Source organism: Otolemur garnettii, unplaced genomic scaffold (assembly GCF_000181295.1).
Source record: "Otolemur garnettii isolate 467f Iridium unplaced genomic scaffold, OtoGar3 scaffold00037, whole genome shotgun sequence".
Lineage (NCBI taxonomy): Eukaryota > Metazoa > Chordata > Mammalia > Primates > Galagidae > Otolemur > Otolemur garnettii.
The window spans coordinates 10,608,609-10,626,311 of NW_003852432.1; the positions used below are offsets into that span (position 1 = coordinate 10,608,609).

The window sequence follows — 17,703 nt, forward strand, 5'->3', positions numbered from 1 at the left end:
CACGTGAAATGGTGCAAGCAAACGGAGGCTTGCACGTAAGGAGGAGAAATGTTAAATTGCCTGCATATTTAATAAAATAGGTTATTACTCTTTATCACACACAATTCAAGATGGAATTTAATGATTCATTTAGATAGCAGAAATCTGCTAGCAATGAGTAAGCCAGCGTGACAACAAAATACAGAACTGAAAGTCATAAAACCCAAGGTCTTATCCTGGCATGTTAGCTACATTGTCTGTGTCCCCTCAGCCACTTCCCTTTTCTACACTTTTCCTCACTAATATACTAAGAGGTGGAGCAGGATGATCCTGATGGCTAAGATCTCAGATTACATAATCTGAATCTGCACATTCCCCTGGAAGAAGCCAAGAATTCCTTGGATAATTTTCCTGGCCCGCATGCTGCCCTGACTATGAATGTCGTCTGCTCAGAGGCATGCAGGGCCGAGAAGAATGGAGTCTACCCAGATTGTATGCCTGATGGGAATCATCTCAGGTGTCAATTTACATCAACCTCTCGGGGAAAATTTGAATGCCTCTTAGGAGATATACCTAGTTTTTCACAGATCTTCCAGACAGATCTCAAAGTTGCTGAAGATGAGTCTAAATTCTTTAATCATTTCTGTTTTACCTACATTAGGGTAGGACCGGATGTTTCTAGACATAGGGAAGGTTGCTTTTTCTGGATATTCAGACTATGAAGGTAAGTTTGGGTGAAAATAGAGACCTGGACTCAGACTTGCAATTACATTAAATAAATTAATCTCAAGATAATGTATTTTAAAAATTACAGTTCCAAGCCCCAAACGTATTTATTTCTAATATATGTAGAACAATTGGTTGAAAATTTTCTAGGGCTACTTTTTATTCTCTTTTTGACCAAAGTGCATGGTTACTTTGTAAAATCATCATTATCATCTTCACTTGTTTGAAATATACAGTACTACCTATGTCTTTATCCCAGAAACATAAGGGCAGCTTAATATGGAGAAACCAATAGAATAACAATAGACTACAGAAGAACCTATGATTATCTCAAGAACAACTAAAGTGGAATCTGATAAAACTTCATTTATTAGAAACAGCATCTGTTCTTTTTTTATTATTAAGTATATATACATAGATCATGAATACATTTATGCCACTGTGGGGTTCAATGTATTGATTATTTGTACAAACTGGAGTGCTTACATCCTACTACTTAACATAGCTCTCACCTCATATACTTAATCACAGTGTTAAGACATTTGTGTTCTATACTTGATAGATTTGACTTGTACCTTGCAATAGGTGTGGTCCCACCATTAACCCTCCCTCTATTGAACCACCCCTCTCCCTTCCCAACCCCTCCCCTTCCCTCCTCCATCCTGGGCTATAGTTGTGATTCATCGTTTAAATGAAAGTGTGGGTGATTACAAATTGGTTTTATAGTAGTACTGAGTACATTGGATTTTCTTCCATTCCTGAGATACTTTACTAAGAATATTTTCCAGCTCCATCCATGTAAACATAAAAGATATAAAGTCTCCACCTTTTTCTAAAGCAGCATAGTATCCCATGGGGATCTAAATGTAGACCTGCTGTTTGATCCTGCAATTCCTTTACTAGGTGTATATCCAAAGACCAAAAATCACTTGGAAACAAAGATATTTGCACCAGATTGTTCATTGCAGCTCAATTCATAATTGCCAAGTGATGGAAGAAGCCCAAGTGCCCATCGACTCATGAATGGATTAATAAATTATGGTATATGTATACTATGCAGTAGCTCTGTTCTTAATTAACTTGAAAATAAAGATACATTGTTAACGTGAAAAGAGCTTTCTTCTTCAAAACAACAACCAGGGCCATAATTAACAAAACTGTAGAAGCATTAACTTTAGAGTCAGGAAAAATAAAAAGAATATTAGCTATCAACATTTTTCTGAAACTTCTAGCTAATGCAACTCAAAAATGATTGAGAAACAAATATTGGAGAGAAGAAACAAAGGCATGGCTATCAACATAGAATATGATTGTCTCTATAAGAGTGTGAATCACAGGCAACGCGTGTGGCTCAAGGAGTAGGGCGCCAGCCCCATATACCGGAGGTGGCGGGTTCAAGCCCAGCCCCAGCCAAAAACTGCAATACATAAATAAATAAATAAAGTATCCATCTTAAAAAAAAAAAAAGACTGTGAATCAAGAATTAAATAGGTAGAAGAAGTTGAATAAGTTACTATCCTCAGAAAATAGATTCCTAAATACCAAACATAATAAATAAGTATCCTATTAGTAGTAACAGTATATTCAAAGATATAATACCAATAAGATTTTTACATTTTTTTTGAACAGGTCTCACTCTTTTGTACAGGCTAGAGTGCAGTGGCATCATCACAGCTCACTATAACCTCAAACTCCTGAGCTCAAGCTATACTTCCTGCCTCAGCCTCCTGAACAGCTGGGCTTATATATGTGTGTACCACGATGTCAGTTAATTTTTTAAATTTTTGTAGAAACAGGCCCTTGCTATGTTGCTCAGGCTGGTCTTAAACTCCTGGCCTCAAGCAATCCTCTTGCTTTGGCCTCCCACAGTGCTAGAATTTCGGACATGAGCCCTGTACCCAGCCCGAAAACACACATTTTTGAAAATATAATTTGGATATATTTTAAAAGTCTCAAATAAATGGAGAAACTTGAAGCTTTCTAAAATGAAAAACTTAATATTGCAAAGATTACCTTCTCCCACAAGTTATTTTATAAGATTAATGAAATCATCAAAATTCTAAGTGGATTTTGGGGAAGTGAATTTTTAGCACTCTACAAGCAGGGATCATCTCTCTTAATTTTTGTAACAATTTCATTACTATACACAATACATGGCACAGAGTATCCACTCAACAAAGAGTTGTTGAATTGATGGATAAAATGATTCTAAGTTTCATTTGGGAAAAAATGAGAGACTAATCAAAAACATTTGAGGAATAAGAATAATGTGTGAGAAGGTTTACATTACTGGATATTAAATAAAGAAGCTATAATCATACGACAATGAAATAGGCTGATTTATCTGGAAAGTCCAAGAATAGATTCAAGCACAAGTAATAAGTTAATGTATAATAAAATATGACATTTTAATTCAGTGGGGAAAGGGTAGATTATGCAATAAATAAAAAACAGGATACTTGCTCTTTAAAAATTAGATTCCTATCTCATATACACACATCAAAATGAATTCCAAATAGATGGAATATTTGAATTTAAAAAATTAATAACAAACATAGACATATGCTTGCATAATATTTGGGTAGCATGAGTCTTTAGAAAATGGTAATGCAAAAGCAGAAAACAAAGAAAAAGATGCAGAGATAGGGCATCAAATTTTTTCTTAATTAAGACTTTTGGTTGTTAAAAGATAAAAAAACCCAAAAGCTCACTAGAAACAAAAGTACAAGGTAAATGATAGGGCTGGGGAAAATATTCTCTTATATATCAATAAGAAAAAGATACACCAAAATAAAGAACATGAAAAGTCTATCCGCACACACAAAAGGACATATAAATGCATAATTAACATATAAAAACAGTTTAAACTCCCTAGGAACCAAAAGTAATGTGAAGAAAAATAACAATATGCTCTTTTCACCAAGCAATTTGAAAACATCATAAAAATGATAAGAACCATTATTAGTGAAAACTAAATTTTCACACCTTAGGACCAAGAAAATAAATTAGTGGCAGGGTGCACTCTGGGAAGCCAAGGCCTGTGGATTGTTTGAGCTCAGGCGTTGAAGATCAACCTGAGCAAGAGTAAGACCCCATCTCTACTAAGAACAGAAAAACCTAGCCAGGCACGGTGGCATGTGTCTATAGTCCCAGCTACTCAGGAGGCTGAGGCCAGAGGCTTTCTTAAGCCCATGAGTTTGAGATTGCCGTGAGCTACGATGACGCCATGCCACTCTACCCAGGGTGACTCTGTCTTAAAAAAAAAGAAAACAACTTAGTATGTCTTTCCTAGAAGACAATTTATCTGTACTTGTGCACTTAGGTACAGAGTCTTGAAAATCTGCTAAGATTTAGCGTGTAAGGGATGTGTTTGAAGGACTTTGTATAGTAGTGGAAAAGGGAGGCAATTGAAATATTCAACAGTGAGGAACTGATCAAATAAATTACGATACATCCATATGATTCACTAAAATGATCAAGTAAACAAAACCTAATGAACTGAAAAGGCATTCACAATACTTTAAGAGGAAAAACAGGTTCATAACACATTGTGTGAAGTAATAACAATCTCTCTTTTTTATTAAGTATAAATTCTCATTGAAATAAACTAAAAAACATCAAGTATATCAGTGATTATCTGACTTTTCATGATCTGAAAAAATATCTAAAAGAATAATAAACATGTGCATAACTTACATATAACTTATGATAAGAGATAGTACATAGAAAAAGTGGAGGAAAGTAAACACACATACACCCAGAACATATATGACACAGGGGTACTGGCTTCATGGGGTGCCCAACCAACCTGCAGTCTGCAAGCCACATACAGATGATTTGTGGACTATTTTGTTTATCGTTGGTGTTGGATATCACAAAAAGTAAGCACAGACCTTTTTTGTTTTTTTAACTCATCAGCTGTCTAGTGTTCGTGTATTTGATGCCTGCCCAAAACAACTCTTTAGTCTAATGCACAGAATCCAAACGCTTATGATTCTACTTTTGACAAGGTAAATATAAGTGTAAAATTTTTGTTTATCTTGATACGCTAAAGTCTGATGGTAATTTTTGGCTTTATACTAATGGCTAAAAAAAGGAATTTTCCCTGTTTAGCAAAGAAAATAAAAACCTATTTATGCTTAACCCACTGAAGAATTGTTCAAGCAGTTTGTTTTCAAATATTTTCTTCATTTTGCCACAATTGCTTGTAGCTTTTGTAAAAATATCCATACACCAAATTAAAACAGAGTCTCAAAAAAAAATCTACCTTTGAATCGTGTTTTTAGATTCAATGTTTAATTCAAAATGTTTTGCTTTGCTTTTGGCATTTTCCTTTCAGCACTGACTAATTTTATTAATGATTGATGGTTACCTCTTCATTAGTAATCTGTATTATTCATGTTTTATAAGAAAAGTTCCTGAACTTGCTGAGACAGCAGCAATAATATAATGGGTTTAGCTCTTGAATTTGCTGAGACAGTAGCAATAACAATAATGGAAGATGTGTTAAAATACTGATTTTGATTTCTGAAGTAATGCTAGAATCATCGTCAGTAACCATTAGCAAAGCATTTTCCTCTGCCCTATAAAAATCAAGCGTTTCATGATTTGCTTATAGCAGATAGAGAGAAATAAGTAAATGCAAATAATTTGAGTAATTATATACTAAAGAGTCTATTTAAAAATACAGTAATATATAATTGGGTACAGAAATAATTCTATGTGCTTAATTCATTTGATTTTCACAACAAAGACAGTTTAAATACCTTTCCCAAAGTTGCACAACTAGTAACCAGAAAAACTGGGATTTGAACTAGACAATTTGATTCCAAAGGCCCCTCCCTTATTCATAACCCTAAATCAGAGTGAAAATGTTATAAGCTGGTTCCCTCTGTTGCTCATAAATCTGTATATTGTGATCAGTTCAACACAACCTAGGGAATCAAGTTCTAAGTTAATACTACTGTAGTTTAACATTTTGCTGGGCCTCATATATAGACACAAAACTGAAAAGATGGAAGGGGTGGTAGACATGGTACACTGTACTGTAGCCACTTCAACTGTATAGGTAAAGACAGTGAAGTCCAAGCTCTTGTTTGGTCAAGATCACAAAACAGGTTGGTGGCAACAGGGCATGAGCATATCCCCAGGAGAGTTACAAAAATAATGTTGCACTTTTAGAAAAAATACATACTTGAATACATCATATATATTGGACTTTGTTTTGCCACATTATGTTCATTTGTCACTACTGATACTACTTAGCTATTAAGAACAAAAGATGCACCATCTTCCTACAAAGGAATGAGAGAACTCTTTATTTTGGGCTCTCATATCCAGTTTAAGTTGTAAAAATGCGATCACAGGTATTTCCTAACTCACAAATTAATTTTGTTACAACATTTCACATGCAAGAATAGGCGATGCATTACCTTAGATGTAATATTCTATCAATACTAAGCATATTGTTGGATTTTTAGTTTACCTTTCAAAATTCTGTTTAATGTAAAATGCTCTTAGAGCACCTTTCTGTTCCAACAGGACCTCTAAAATCCTACCCAACCTGCATAGCAATGTTTCTATAGGAAAAGACGAATTATCTCTTCCTGTTGCAGTCTTGGAAGAGCAATAAGAGTCCTTCTTAGCTGTACCTCTGCACTCTCCAGGGGAGTCTTGGCAGAAGGTTCTAGAAGGAGGAGCAGGAGGTTAATAGTTAACTCAGGACTCTTCCCAGACCCTTTGGCAGTATTCATCTCAGTGGGATTCCTGTCACTTTTCTTCAGGGGCTCCTTTACCCTGGTTAGTCTATTTCTCTTTTCACAGACACCATGCTAACAAGGCTTTCTCTTATTCAAGACCTTCTGGGCCTTGCTACTCTCAGTCCAGTAACACCATCTGGGAGCTCTTAGAGAACACAGACCCTCAGGTCCTTCCCCAACCTGAGTCAGAATTCCACCTTAATTAGATCCCTGCATAATTAAAATGCATACAAAAGTTTGAGAAGCACTGCCCTTCTTTCATTGAGAGTTAATATTAATTTTTCTATCTTTTGAGTTTTCCCAGTATTAAGAAAAATATCAAACTAAAGAGTTGTGTGTGTACCACTTTCCAGTCCCCTCACCTTAGTTCTAACAAAAGTCATGTACAGTGACCACACTGATGTTTTTCTACCACTGGGTCTCAACTCTGGCTATATAATTAGAATCATCTGGAGAACATTTCAAGTATAATTTTGGGCTGGGCGCAGTGGCTCATGCCCTTAGTTCTAGCATGTTGGGAGGTGGTGGTGGGATAGCTTGAGGCCAGCACCCGCCTGAGCAATACAGTGAGATTCCATCTCTACGAAAAAATTTTAAAAATTAGCCAGGCATGGTGGTAGGCTGAGGCAGGTCCCATCACAGACCAATTAAACTACATTATCTGGGGAAGGGCTAATGATTTCTCTAAAGTCTAAAGTAAAACTCCCTTACATTTCAAAGAGGACAGCTAAATACCATGCACCCCTGAGTGTTCTTGTCACAGGAACCTGGGAAAGGGGTAAAATGCAGTGAGCAGCACAAAGTGTAGCCCTGTGTCAGAGATGGAAGAGTTTTTAGAAAGGGGTCAAAGTGCTTAGGATAGGGAACACAGCATGCAAGTCATTGCTGGGGTTAGAGAAGCAGCTAGATATGAGGAAATGAGGGGATGAGAGAGAAAGATGGGAAAAGAATCCCACAGGACTGGCGTCCGGAAGGCTTTCTGGAGATCGTAATCTTTAGGCAGCCAATCACGTGGCAGAAACACCCTAAGAAAAAGTGCCTATGGCAGGGACTACCTGTATGCAGAATTCCCAAAACACCCTGTCTTTTTTAGCAGTGGGCTTGTATTCAAATCCCTTTAAAGACTTTATCCAAACATAAGGGGCAAAGATCCTCCTTTGCAATACAGACAGGGGATCTTGAGAAGTCTGGAAACATGAGAACCAGGACTTCTTTTTTATGTCTTCAAACTTCTTGGGATTTAATGAACAAAGGTAGTCTGCCCCAAGTTGCACTAACATGTACCTCAATTTATTGGTTGAAACATGCCCAGAGCTGCCTAGGAATCAAGAATATTTTTGAGTGAATGCTTATGGATTTGTTACCATAATAATCATATTCTCTCAGTAATCTGCTTACAGAACTCCCTCTACTTAGTTTCCTTCAGACTATCCTTAATCGACTCTCTCTCAGGTTTTCAACAGCCAGTTTCTCTTCTATACCGGGTGTCTTTAAATTTAAAGACAATGTTATACTTGGCTGCTGAGTCAGGTGAAGGAAAAGGAAGTAGAGAGTTAATTACAAAAAGCCATAACTAACATGATTTAAAATTACATCAGTATTGCAGAGAGATAAGCTCCTGGATGACGGCATTTCCTTTTTCTTAATCTTTTTCAGTTAACAGCAAATTTTATAGCACTATTCTTTAGTCAGTCAAAAAACCACCCAAATATTTTTTGCACCCAAATTATACAAAGACTTAGAATCTATAGACATTCTGAAAGTATGTCCATCTACTTCTTAGAGTGATAGGAATTTCAAGAAGACTTGTTCATTTATCCTTGCTTATTTAATGGAAAGAAGGACAATCCAGCAAGAATATAATTAATAGTAAGGAATTGGTGTAAGTTATTTGAGAGGATAGAGGTATTATCATAATTGTTAAATTTTCTTCTCTTATTTATTTATTTTTTATAAAGGACAAAAAAAACGAAATGAAGATATCAGATACCCAAAAAAACTGCATTCATCTAAATGGCCACTATGGTTATCAAAATCTTCGAGACACAGTTTTCAACATTTTCACTACTTAAAACTACACACCTCAGTAAAGCCTTTACTCTGTGACAAGGGTGAAAAACCGTCTGTCTTACCACTCTTGTGCCATATTCCGTGTAAATTTCCTTCCCTATGCCTTCTCACCATACACATTTCAGTTGCTTTCCTCCATCAGGATGTCTTCCTCACCAACACACCACTGGGTATCAGCTGGAGCTCAGTTGGTAGAAACAGACTTTACCTTTCAAACATGTTCCTGATTCTAGAGCTATAGCCTAGGGCTCAGATTACCTTAAGAGCACCTGTCCCCTCCCCCATCCGTGGATAATTAATACACCATGAAAGGCTTTAAAGGATCTCTTTTGCTAGGATTTATTTATTTATTTGAGACAGAGTCTCACTTTGTCACCCTTGGTAGACTGCATGGCGTCATAGCTCACAGCAACTTCCAGCTCTTGGGCTTAGGCAATTCTCTTGTCTCAGCCTCCTGACTAGCTGGGACTACAGGTGCCCGGCTATTTTTAATCTTGAGAAGTTTAAGAGCTATTTAGTCCTTCTTTATACCCACTCCATTCTCCTACCCCTTAATTTTGTCTACAGGTTCGACCCTTCACAGAACTGTTTCTTGGGTAGATTTCAGACAGTTCTTTCCCTGTGAGAAGATTCTAATTGGTTCCCCTATCCTGCTATCTGCTGTGAACTTTCTTCAGATTTTCCCCTGAAGTGACCCTGAAAGAATTCTCAACCTTCAAATTTCTGTAGTGTGTGTCTCCTGAGAAGATGCAGAGGTGATGTAAGGCTGGTAACTAGAGTCACCCTTCTGTTAATACCTAAATACAATCATTATAAATATAATTATGCAATCCCCACAGTCTGTTAAGGGTTATTGGCTTTGGAACTAAAGAAACTGAGTATCAATCAAACCTACCACTGTGGTAAGAATACTTTCTGTGGTATTCTTACCAGAAGTAATAACTTCTGCTCCATGGAGTTACTAGCAAAATTAAATAATCTGCATAAAGGGCTTAATACGGAACTGGAATTAAGATCAAGTCCTCAATATATATTAAACTGTTCTCTCTCTCTCTCTCTCTCTCTCTCTCTCTCTCTATATATATATATATATATATCTCATGCTACTTTTCTGGTGTACAGTAAACCAAAACATAAATCCTATAAACATGTTCATATAGCTTACAGACTTTTATGTTTAGGTGAGTGTTTTGCTCACATAAGACTTCTATGTAGAACATAGAGGTACAAATTATTTGACAAGCCAGGCAGAGCACAAAAAGGGGCCTAATCATTATAGAATGGGAGAAAATATTTACAATCTACATATCTGACAAGGAACTAACATCCAGAATCTGCAAAGAACTCAAACAAATCAGCAAGAAAAAAACAAACAACTCCACTGAATAAAAAAGTGGGCAAAGGCATGAACAGAAATTTTTTGAAAGAAGATACACAGAGGGCCAACAAACGTAAGAAAAAATGTTCAACATCACTAATCATTAGGGAAATGCTAATTAAAACCACAACAAGACACCACTTTCTGTTAGAATGGGTTTATTAAAAAGTCCAAAAATGATAGATGCTGGCACAGATTCAGAGAGGAAGGAATACTTATACACTGTTTGTAGAATTACAAATTAGTACAACTATGGAAAACAGTATGGATAAAGAACTAAAAGAAGGCATACCATTTACCATTTGATCCAGCAATACCACAGCTGCATATTTATCCAAAGGAAAAGAAGTCATTTTATCAAAAAGACACCTGAACTTGAATGTTTATTGTAGCACAATTTGCAATTTCAAAGATGTGGAATCAACACAAGTGCCCATCAGTTCATGAGTAGAACAATAAAATGTAGTACATGTATGCCATGGAACACTACTCCACCATGAAAAGGATGAATTAATACCTTTTGCAGCAATTTGGAAGGAATGAGAAACCATCATTCTCAGCAAAGTATCTCAAGAACAGCAAAACATGTACTCTCTAATAAGCTGGAACTAACTGATAGGCACATGGTACACAGAGGGAAGTAAAAATCAAATCAAAGAAGGGGGAGTGTGGGTGGAGAAGAGGGGCAAACCCCACCTAACAGGTACAATGATCAGTACTCGGGTGATGGGCACATTTATAATCCCAAAGTATATAGTCAAGCCATGAAACCAAAATATTTGTATCCCCTTAACATTTTAAAATGAAATGAAATAAAAAATTATTAACTAATTTCAAAAAGAAAGGAGTGTAATAACTAGACCTCTCTTCCAGCTTCTCCTTGGTAGTGCTCACGTTAATCAATAAAAGCAGCATGTGATGTAGAACAAGACCAGGGAAATTTTGTTTCACTGAAATCGTAGCCATGACATAACAATTATTTGAAATATTACTCTCTTCAATCCAGCAATTATTTTGATAATGTTAAAATAAGCTGTATTTCTATACCCTGATTCAAAGATTCAAAGCAACCAACACAAAACATTTTCTAAAAAATACATCAAATGGAGTCAGAAGCTATGAATCAAACTGTTGCCTAGCTACGTGTGCTCTCATTGAGAAAAACCATCTCAAATGCATCTTAAAAGATAATTCCACAATTACTTTATTCATACTGACTAACAAAATATTTTTCACCCTAAACCGTTGCAGGTTTCGCTAGGAATATTTATTTACATTCCATACTCATGTGAACCTATAATGATCTCTTATATCAAAAGCCAGAAGAAAAGCATTAGGAAATACTCTGACCCTATTGCAGTCCATCTTTGTTGAGATGAAATTTTAAATATATTTTTCTTGGGGAATATGAACTAAAACTTGTAAAGCAATGCAACGCAGATGGGATTTCTTTAGGAGACACTGTGGCACTGCCAACTCTCTGAGGCATAAAGACCAATGTGAATACAAGTCAGTAACATCCCAATGCAAATATTGTGCACAGCCTGTACTTGAAGCTAAGTAAATTTTCCACTTGTCACCTCCTTTTACGGGTTGCCACCAAGGATTCAAATGATGCTATGGTGATGCAGAAAATAATAAATCTGAGTCACATTTGACAGCTGGGGAGCACCAAAGGCATTTAAACATCACAAAGCCTGGGCTTCCAGAAACGCTTCTCTCTTTATACTAATGAAGATGGAGAATGCCGAAAAATTACATTGCCAGAGTATCCTGCTGCCAAATTTTAAATGTTTTCTATTTTTCTTTGAAACAATTCACTATGCAGGTAATATTTCAAAATATTACAAATACGCATATGTGGACTTGACCACATTTTGATCTAATTCTTCTACTTGCATTGTCTCTCTGACATTGTCTCCTAAAATATAGGAAAATAAAGGCACTGATAATCTCATGTGCTAGTAAGATAATATGATTTAGAATCAAAAGAGAAAATAATTTCTCAAAAACAAATAATTTATTTTGCTAAACCCATCTTAAATTACCACTGTCATTCCAGAACACCTGAGTTCCTAAAGATTTTTATTAATGTATGTCCTTACTAGAGTTTCTTTGTGATTAGGGTTAGACTAGTCCTCTCTACTTTCACATTACCCTAGTCCTTCTATTATAACAAAAATGACTAAAATTATCATATACATAATGAATTTAGAAGTGAGATCCTTACCCCTAAATACAATAAGATTCCATAGAACATAAATCTCCAGAAAAAGCATCGCCGAAGGGCATTAATGAGTTTGGGATTTTTCTTTGAAGCCAGCTCTCTATCCCATTCTCTGCAAAAGAATAAAAAGTGGGACCAATAAGTTGTGTGTGCAAATATTTGAGTTGCCCTATTTCCCTTAACATAGCTGGATGTACTCAAGTATATCCAAGGAGACTGACCCGAGAGATTACAGAGATGAGCCTCATGGAGAGCCTCCAACACCAACTGCTCAGCCAGATATTTGGGGGAATTCCATGCTCCTCTAATATATCACCCTGTGGGGAGTTGATTTCTTGAAAAGGCTATAGTGTATGTGTTAAAAATCAGTGTTTGGCTTCTTAAGGGTAATGAAAAGGGTGGACAAATAAAGTAAGACTCTCATGGATACCCACTGCTATGCTTAGAACACAGTGGAAAAAAAGAAACACAAAAATCTAATTTTTTCTGTCACTCCTTGATCTTTAGATAGAACTGTGGCAGGTTTTGCAAGATTTAACTATCAAACCAAAAACAAGTTAACATGTTAGGTGACTTTTTCAGTGATTTAAGATCAGAAAAATCTGTTAGATATTATAAGCAGAAGCATGAAATAAGTATCATCACACTTCATTTTAAACTACTAAAATCATTTATTATAGTAAAAGTCTTAGAAAATGAGAAGAGGATCAAATTGTACATTTTCTGGTAAGAATAGACATTAAATAGTGTGAACACTGTCTGAAACCTAATTAACTTTTGAGTTCTCTTAAATACTATGGGAACACCAGCTGATTAAATATATTAAGTTTTTGCCACTTATCTCTCTTAATAAAAAGCCCTTTTACTCTTCACCAGGGTATAAAATATCTCTAAATGTTACCCTGATCTTAATTTTTATATTTTATATTAACACATAACTGAGATTTGAAGACAAGCTTTGTAGTCTCTGCACATGGACCTTGGTTTCCCCTCAGCAGCTTGCTAACTAGAGCCTTGCTATAAAGCCTAACCACCCTTTCCATCTATCCACCTGCCCACACTCTTCCTCATCTTTCACTCACACACATGGAGCTTGCTTCTCATACATAACACTCGGTGACTCCCAAGAGGGTAAGAAGACAAATGGGAAGCAAATTCACCTTCTTCACTAAGGAGACATGGGCCAGACAGGAAACCAGGAAGGGGGAACCCAAAGAAATGGTTCCCAGGGTAAGAAGAAGTGCTCAACACTCAAGCTTATACAGTAAGGTGTCATATTTGATAAGAAAGAGGTCTGTAGTCAGCCTGGTCAATGTACTTTTAGGAACATGGTAGAAGTGGAAATTATGCTTCAGGGAACTGAGATGTAAATGAAAGGTGAAGAAGAGAAGAGCTTAGGAGAGCAGATAAATGTCAACCATGAAAGAAAAAGAAGAGGTAGTGACCAGAGGGAAAAGTTGGGGAATTTTGTTTTCTTTAGTAGGTGAGACTTGAACAATTCATAACCTGAGAGGATAAGAGTAGGTAGTGAGGTTCTAGAAACACCATGATAGGCCCAAATCAGAATGGAAGGTGTTCAATACGTGTAAAGTTCATGTATGTATTAGCTACAATCATGGAATGGATTTCTGGTTTGCATACTGAGGTTAGGTAGATGACTCAACTTTACGGCCTCAAAATTAAGCCAGATGGGACAATGTACCTCAATCACGTGGCAATCACTGACGGCTTTGGTTATAAGGCAGTTGCAAAATGTGAGGCCAGGGTCACTTCCCAAGGGTACAGAGTTACAGAGTACTTTAAATGGTATGCCACTCTTTCAAAATGTTTCAATAAATTCCATGTCAATTTTATAAGAAAATAAGTGAACAAGAGTAAAGAAGAGAATTTATGGAACTGAATTGTTCTGGAACTGAATTGATGAATATAAACAAAATAGGTATATATTAAAAACTGAATCAAAACAAGGGACACAATGAAAACTTAGAAGAAAAATAAATGTTAGACCAGGCAATTCTGTAAATTCAGGTATATGTCCTCTATTTAGCCATAAATAAATCTATACTACACACATTTTAGTTAACTCAGCCCTGTTCTGATTAATCTTTCCCTCAGCATTCCATTAAAACTTAGATATCCAATATCTATTCTTTTGAACTTGCTGATTTACCTATAATGAATTACATTATAGGTTTCTATGTAATGCTAGTCATTTCATATTCAACCATTCATTTGCTCAACAAATATTTATTGAGTAGATAACTAAATGCTGGGACCTACTCTAGGGACACATCATAAACAAAACAAATCAAACACAATAAATACAAAAAAAAAAATCCCTGACTCATAGCACTTACATACTAAATGCTCCACAATAGGAGCTGACCCTTGATTTTGGAAGTGTGAATCTGCTACTCTCACTAGCCTAATTCTTTGAATAAAATCAAGAAAAACAAGGTTTAATATCTCGCTTCACCTTGAAAATGTCAAAAAGTGGAAATGAATTTATTTAAAATAAGGTAAGCAAACTGCAAGTCTACTCTGTTTTGGTGCAATAATTCAGTACATAGCAGCACCAAATAAATATAAATGAAATATATTTTTCTTCCCCCCTCCCACTGCCTTCTCTTTCATCTAGTATCAGACCCTGTGCTGCTGGTACAAGACCCAAACTAGCTGCTTCTGGACTGTGAGTGGTTCAAGAGGCAAGAAAGTGATTCAGTCTCTGAGATTCTTCTGGCTCAAGATAAAGGGCTCTTTCCTCTGTGGTCCATATGAAATACCAGCCAAGAGTTCTGAGGACCAACCTCCTGCATGGAGGAAGCTGGTTTGAAAGAATAAAATCAGCACAAGTCAAGTGTCACCACGTAGCAGTTGAGTCCCTGGTCCCCTGGCTAGTTCTCTACCTGGGTTTAGGCTTTTTGAGCCCATAAATTCCTTCTTTTTATTTACTTACACTAGTAAACTGGGTTTCTATCACTGGTAGCCAAAAGGGTCCTGATACTCTTAGGGAAGGGGACTCTGAGGAATTCTTGAGGAGAATACTGTTGCTAGTGATCTGGATAGTGCAGACCTAGACTGGAATCAGCTCCAGCACTGGTTAGTTATGCATCTCTCTAGGCATCAGTTCTCAGAGCCCAGTTTGCTCTTCTGTGGGAGGGAGGTAATGATGCTTTCCTCCTGAAATGGCTGAAAGGAGATACTCTACCTGGCATGTAATAGATTCTCTGAAATGTGAAATTTTCCATTTCTTTGATAGCCAATAGCATTAAGATTTCCCTGGACATACATTTGTAATCACATACTAAGATTCTGAAAGCAAATATAGTAGAACCTCAATAGTTAACCACCTCCTAAGTTGACCTAATTTTCATACACTGAACATGTTATCACATGAATGTAATCAGTACAGTAGGCCTAATCCCTTATGTTTACCAACTCTCTATGTTGACCAGTATGTTACAGTCCCATAAGTAGTCAATTTACAGAGGCTCTACTATATACATAATTTGCTTCATAATAATGTTACTTTTAGTCTTCACAGAAATGACCTCGTGTCTTTTAAAGACAGAATTTAAGTATGTATTTTTCAGGGAAAAAAAGTCATTTCTCTGGAAAATGATTACTTTTCTTTCAAGATTTTATCATTTAGTTGTTTACCTCATCAAGACATCAGCAAGAGAATAAGTTGATCCTATTTTAAATGTACCATTAAAAAATTAAGCCTACAAATATGTTAGTTTTCTATTTTCTAAATAATTAATATGAATCTCTCTCCTCAACCAATAAACAACATGCATGGACGCACCTTTCCAATTTTTCAGATAGATTGTCAGCAGAATCAGCAGAAGGAATCTGGTAAATGTCTGACAATTCCAGGCGCTGTCTGTACCCTTTCCTCAAAATTGGTCTGGTCCAGCTAAAATACAAAAAGAATAGCAGATATAGATAATAATCATTGGATTTGGTCTTCAACAGAAATTTGCAAGTTGACATCCATTCAGATTTTCAGGCATGTGAAAAATGATGTAATCTATAATTATGTGAATAAAATAAGTCAATTTCTATCAATACTAGGCTTCATATCTTATGAAGCACCACTTGTGAACTGTGACTGTTGTTTTGTCAGAGGAACTGAGAATAACGATACAATCTTTCTCAGGGGGAAAAACATACTGCTAAACATTCTATATTTAAATGATTCTCAAAAAAAATAATAATGATGACTGTGCCCAAAGAACCCTATACTAGGAATTGATGCCCAATTGATAAAGTCCAAAATATAAAATATATTTGGACTTTAAATATAAAATGTACCATGAGTGAGAAGAATACAGACACTTAACCAACACATGTATACAATTTTATTGCTGTAGCATGGAGTACGCAGCAATAAACTATTTGTTGAAGGAACTAACTATAGCTAGAGGGTTAGTGAGTAGTTTATATCAATTAGTCTTAATTGTGGTGTTTGCATCATTGCTGGAGGGTGGGAACCATAACTTTATGTTTTATCTCCCCACTCTCAGCAGCTACACTCATCTGCCCTCTAGTCATCAGTAACTAATAATGTATAATGGAAATCTGTGAAGCTGGTAGGGGAAATCACAAAGCCAGATACTTCAGTCATTTTCAAATATATTCTCCAACTATCATAGATAAGGCAGAATTATCTTCACACAGGTAAGAAAAATCTAAAAAGAAAATGGAGAAGGAACGGAGAGAGGCAAGAAAACTGTGAAATAAATACATACATCATATAAAAAGTGAAATTTCTGAATACAATTTGAGAGAATGAGGCCTTGGTCAGGTAAAATTTCTTATATTTATTGAAGAAAGGAATTGAACTTAGAGTTAGTGATTCCCAAACCCATGCTTTTCCCCTCAGCATCTTTCTTTTCTCCAGGGAATTCCAAAATTTGGCGTCATTGAGACCTTCTTTGGTAAGGAATCAAAATGTAGCTAAACCAAAATCAAAAGGGAATGTTTTGCCAATATTGAGAGGAAAGATAAACTCACAATTGAAAAAATATTCTAACAAAGCCATTCAGAACAAAAGAAGCGCTGTGCTAAATGCAAACATTTTGACCTTGTTTGGGCAAAACTTTGCAGATGTTCCTCAGGCTCCTCCTCCCTAGAGGTCCAGATTCTTCTTCATACTTCATGGTCTTCAGCTTCTTCAGAGGGCTCCTGCTCTGTGTTCCTAACATCTTTACAACCTGGCTTTCATAAAAACTTAAACTGAATTAGGGCCCAGGTTTAAAGCTACATAACTTCAATCATTTTCTTGCTAAGATATTAATGAGTGACTATGGTTTAATATGACATAATTTTCCATTAACTTGCAACATTTAAATTTTAATAACAGGTTCTCAAAAGGCAAAAATAGGTTTAATTTTCATTGCCCAGTCGGATCTAGTGGTAATTTTTCCTGGAGAATAATAACGAAAATTACACAGCATGAAAAGGCCAGTCTACACAGCATGAAAAGATGTGAGGTGATCATGCGGTGTCTGCACTGGGCACCATCTGGGAAAGCCGTGGCGCACCCACCTGGCACTCCC

At 36.1% G+C, this 17,703-nt stretch overlaps 1 protein-coding gene across 1 annotated transcript in view; it reads right to left on the reverse strand.

Annotated features, from left to right (window-relative positions):
• Positions 1–17,349, reverse strand: part of CFTR (cystic fibrosis transmembrane conductance regulator) — a 159,538-nt gene extending 142,189 nt beyond the window's left edge. The window contains exons 1-3 of the mRNA XM_003789825.2: positions 17,310–17,349; positions 15,948–16,083; positions 12,143–12,251 (exon numbers count right to left, since the gene is read on the reverse strand). Coding sequence (XP_003789873.1) covers positions 12,143–12,251; positions 15,948–16,083; positions 17,310–17,349 — 285 coding nt within the window. The remainder of the gene's footprint in view (positions 1–12,142; positions 12,252–15,947; positions 16,084–17,309) is intronic.
• Positions 17,350–17,703: the final 354 nt, after the last annotated feature.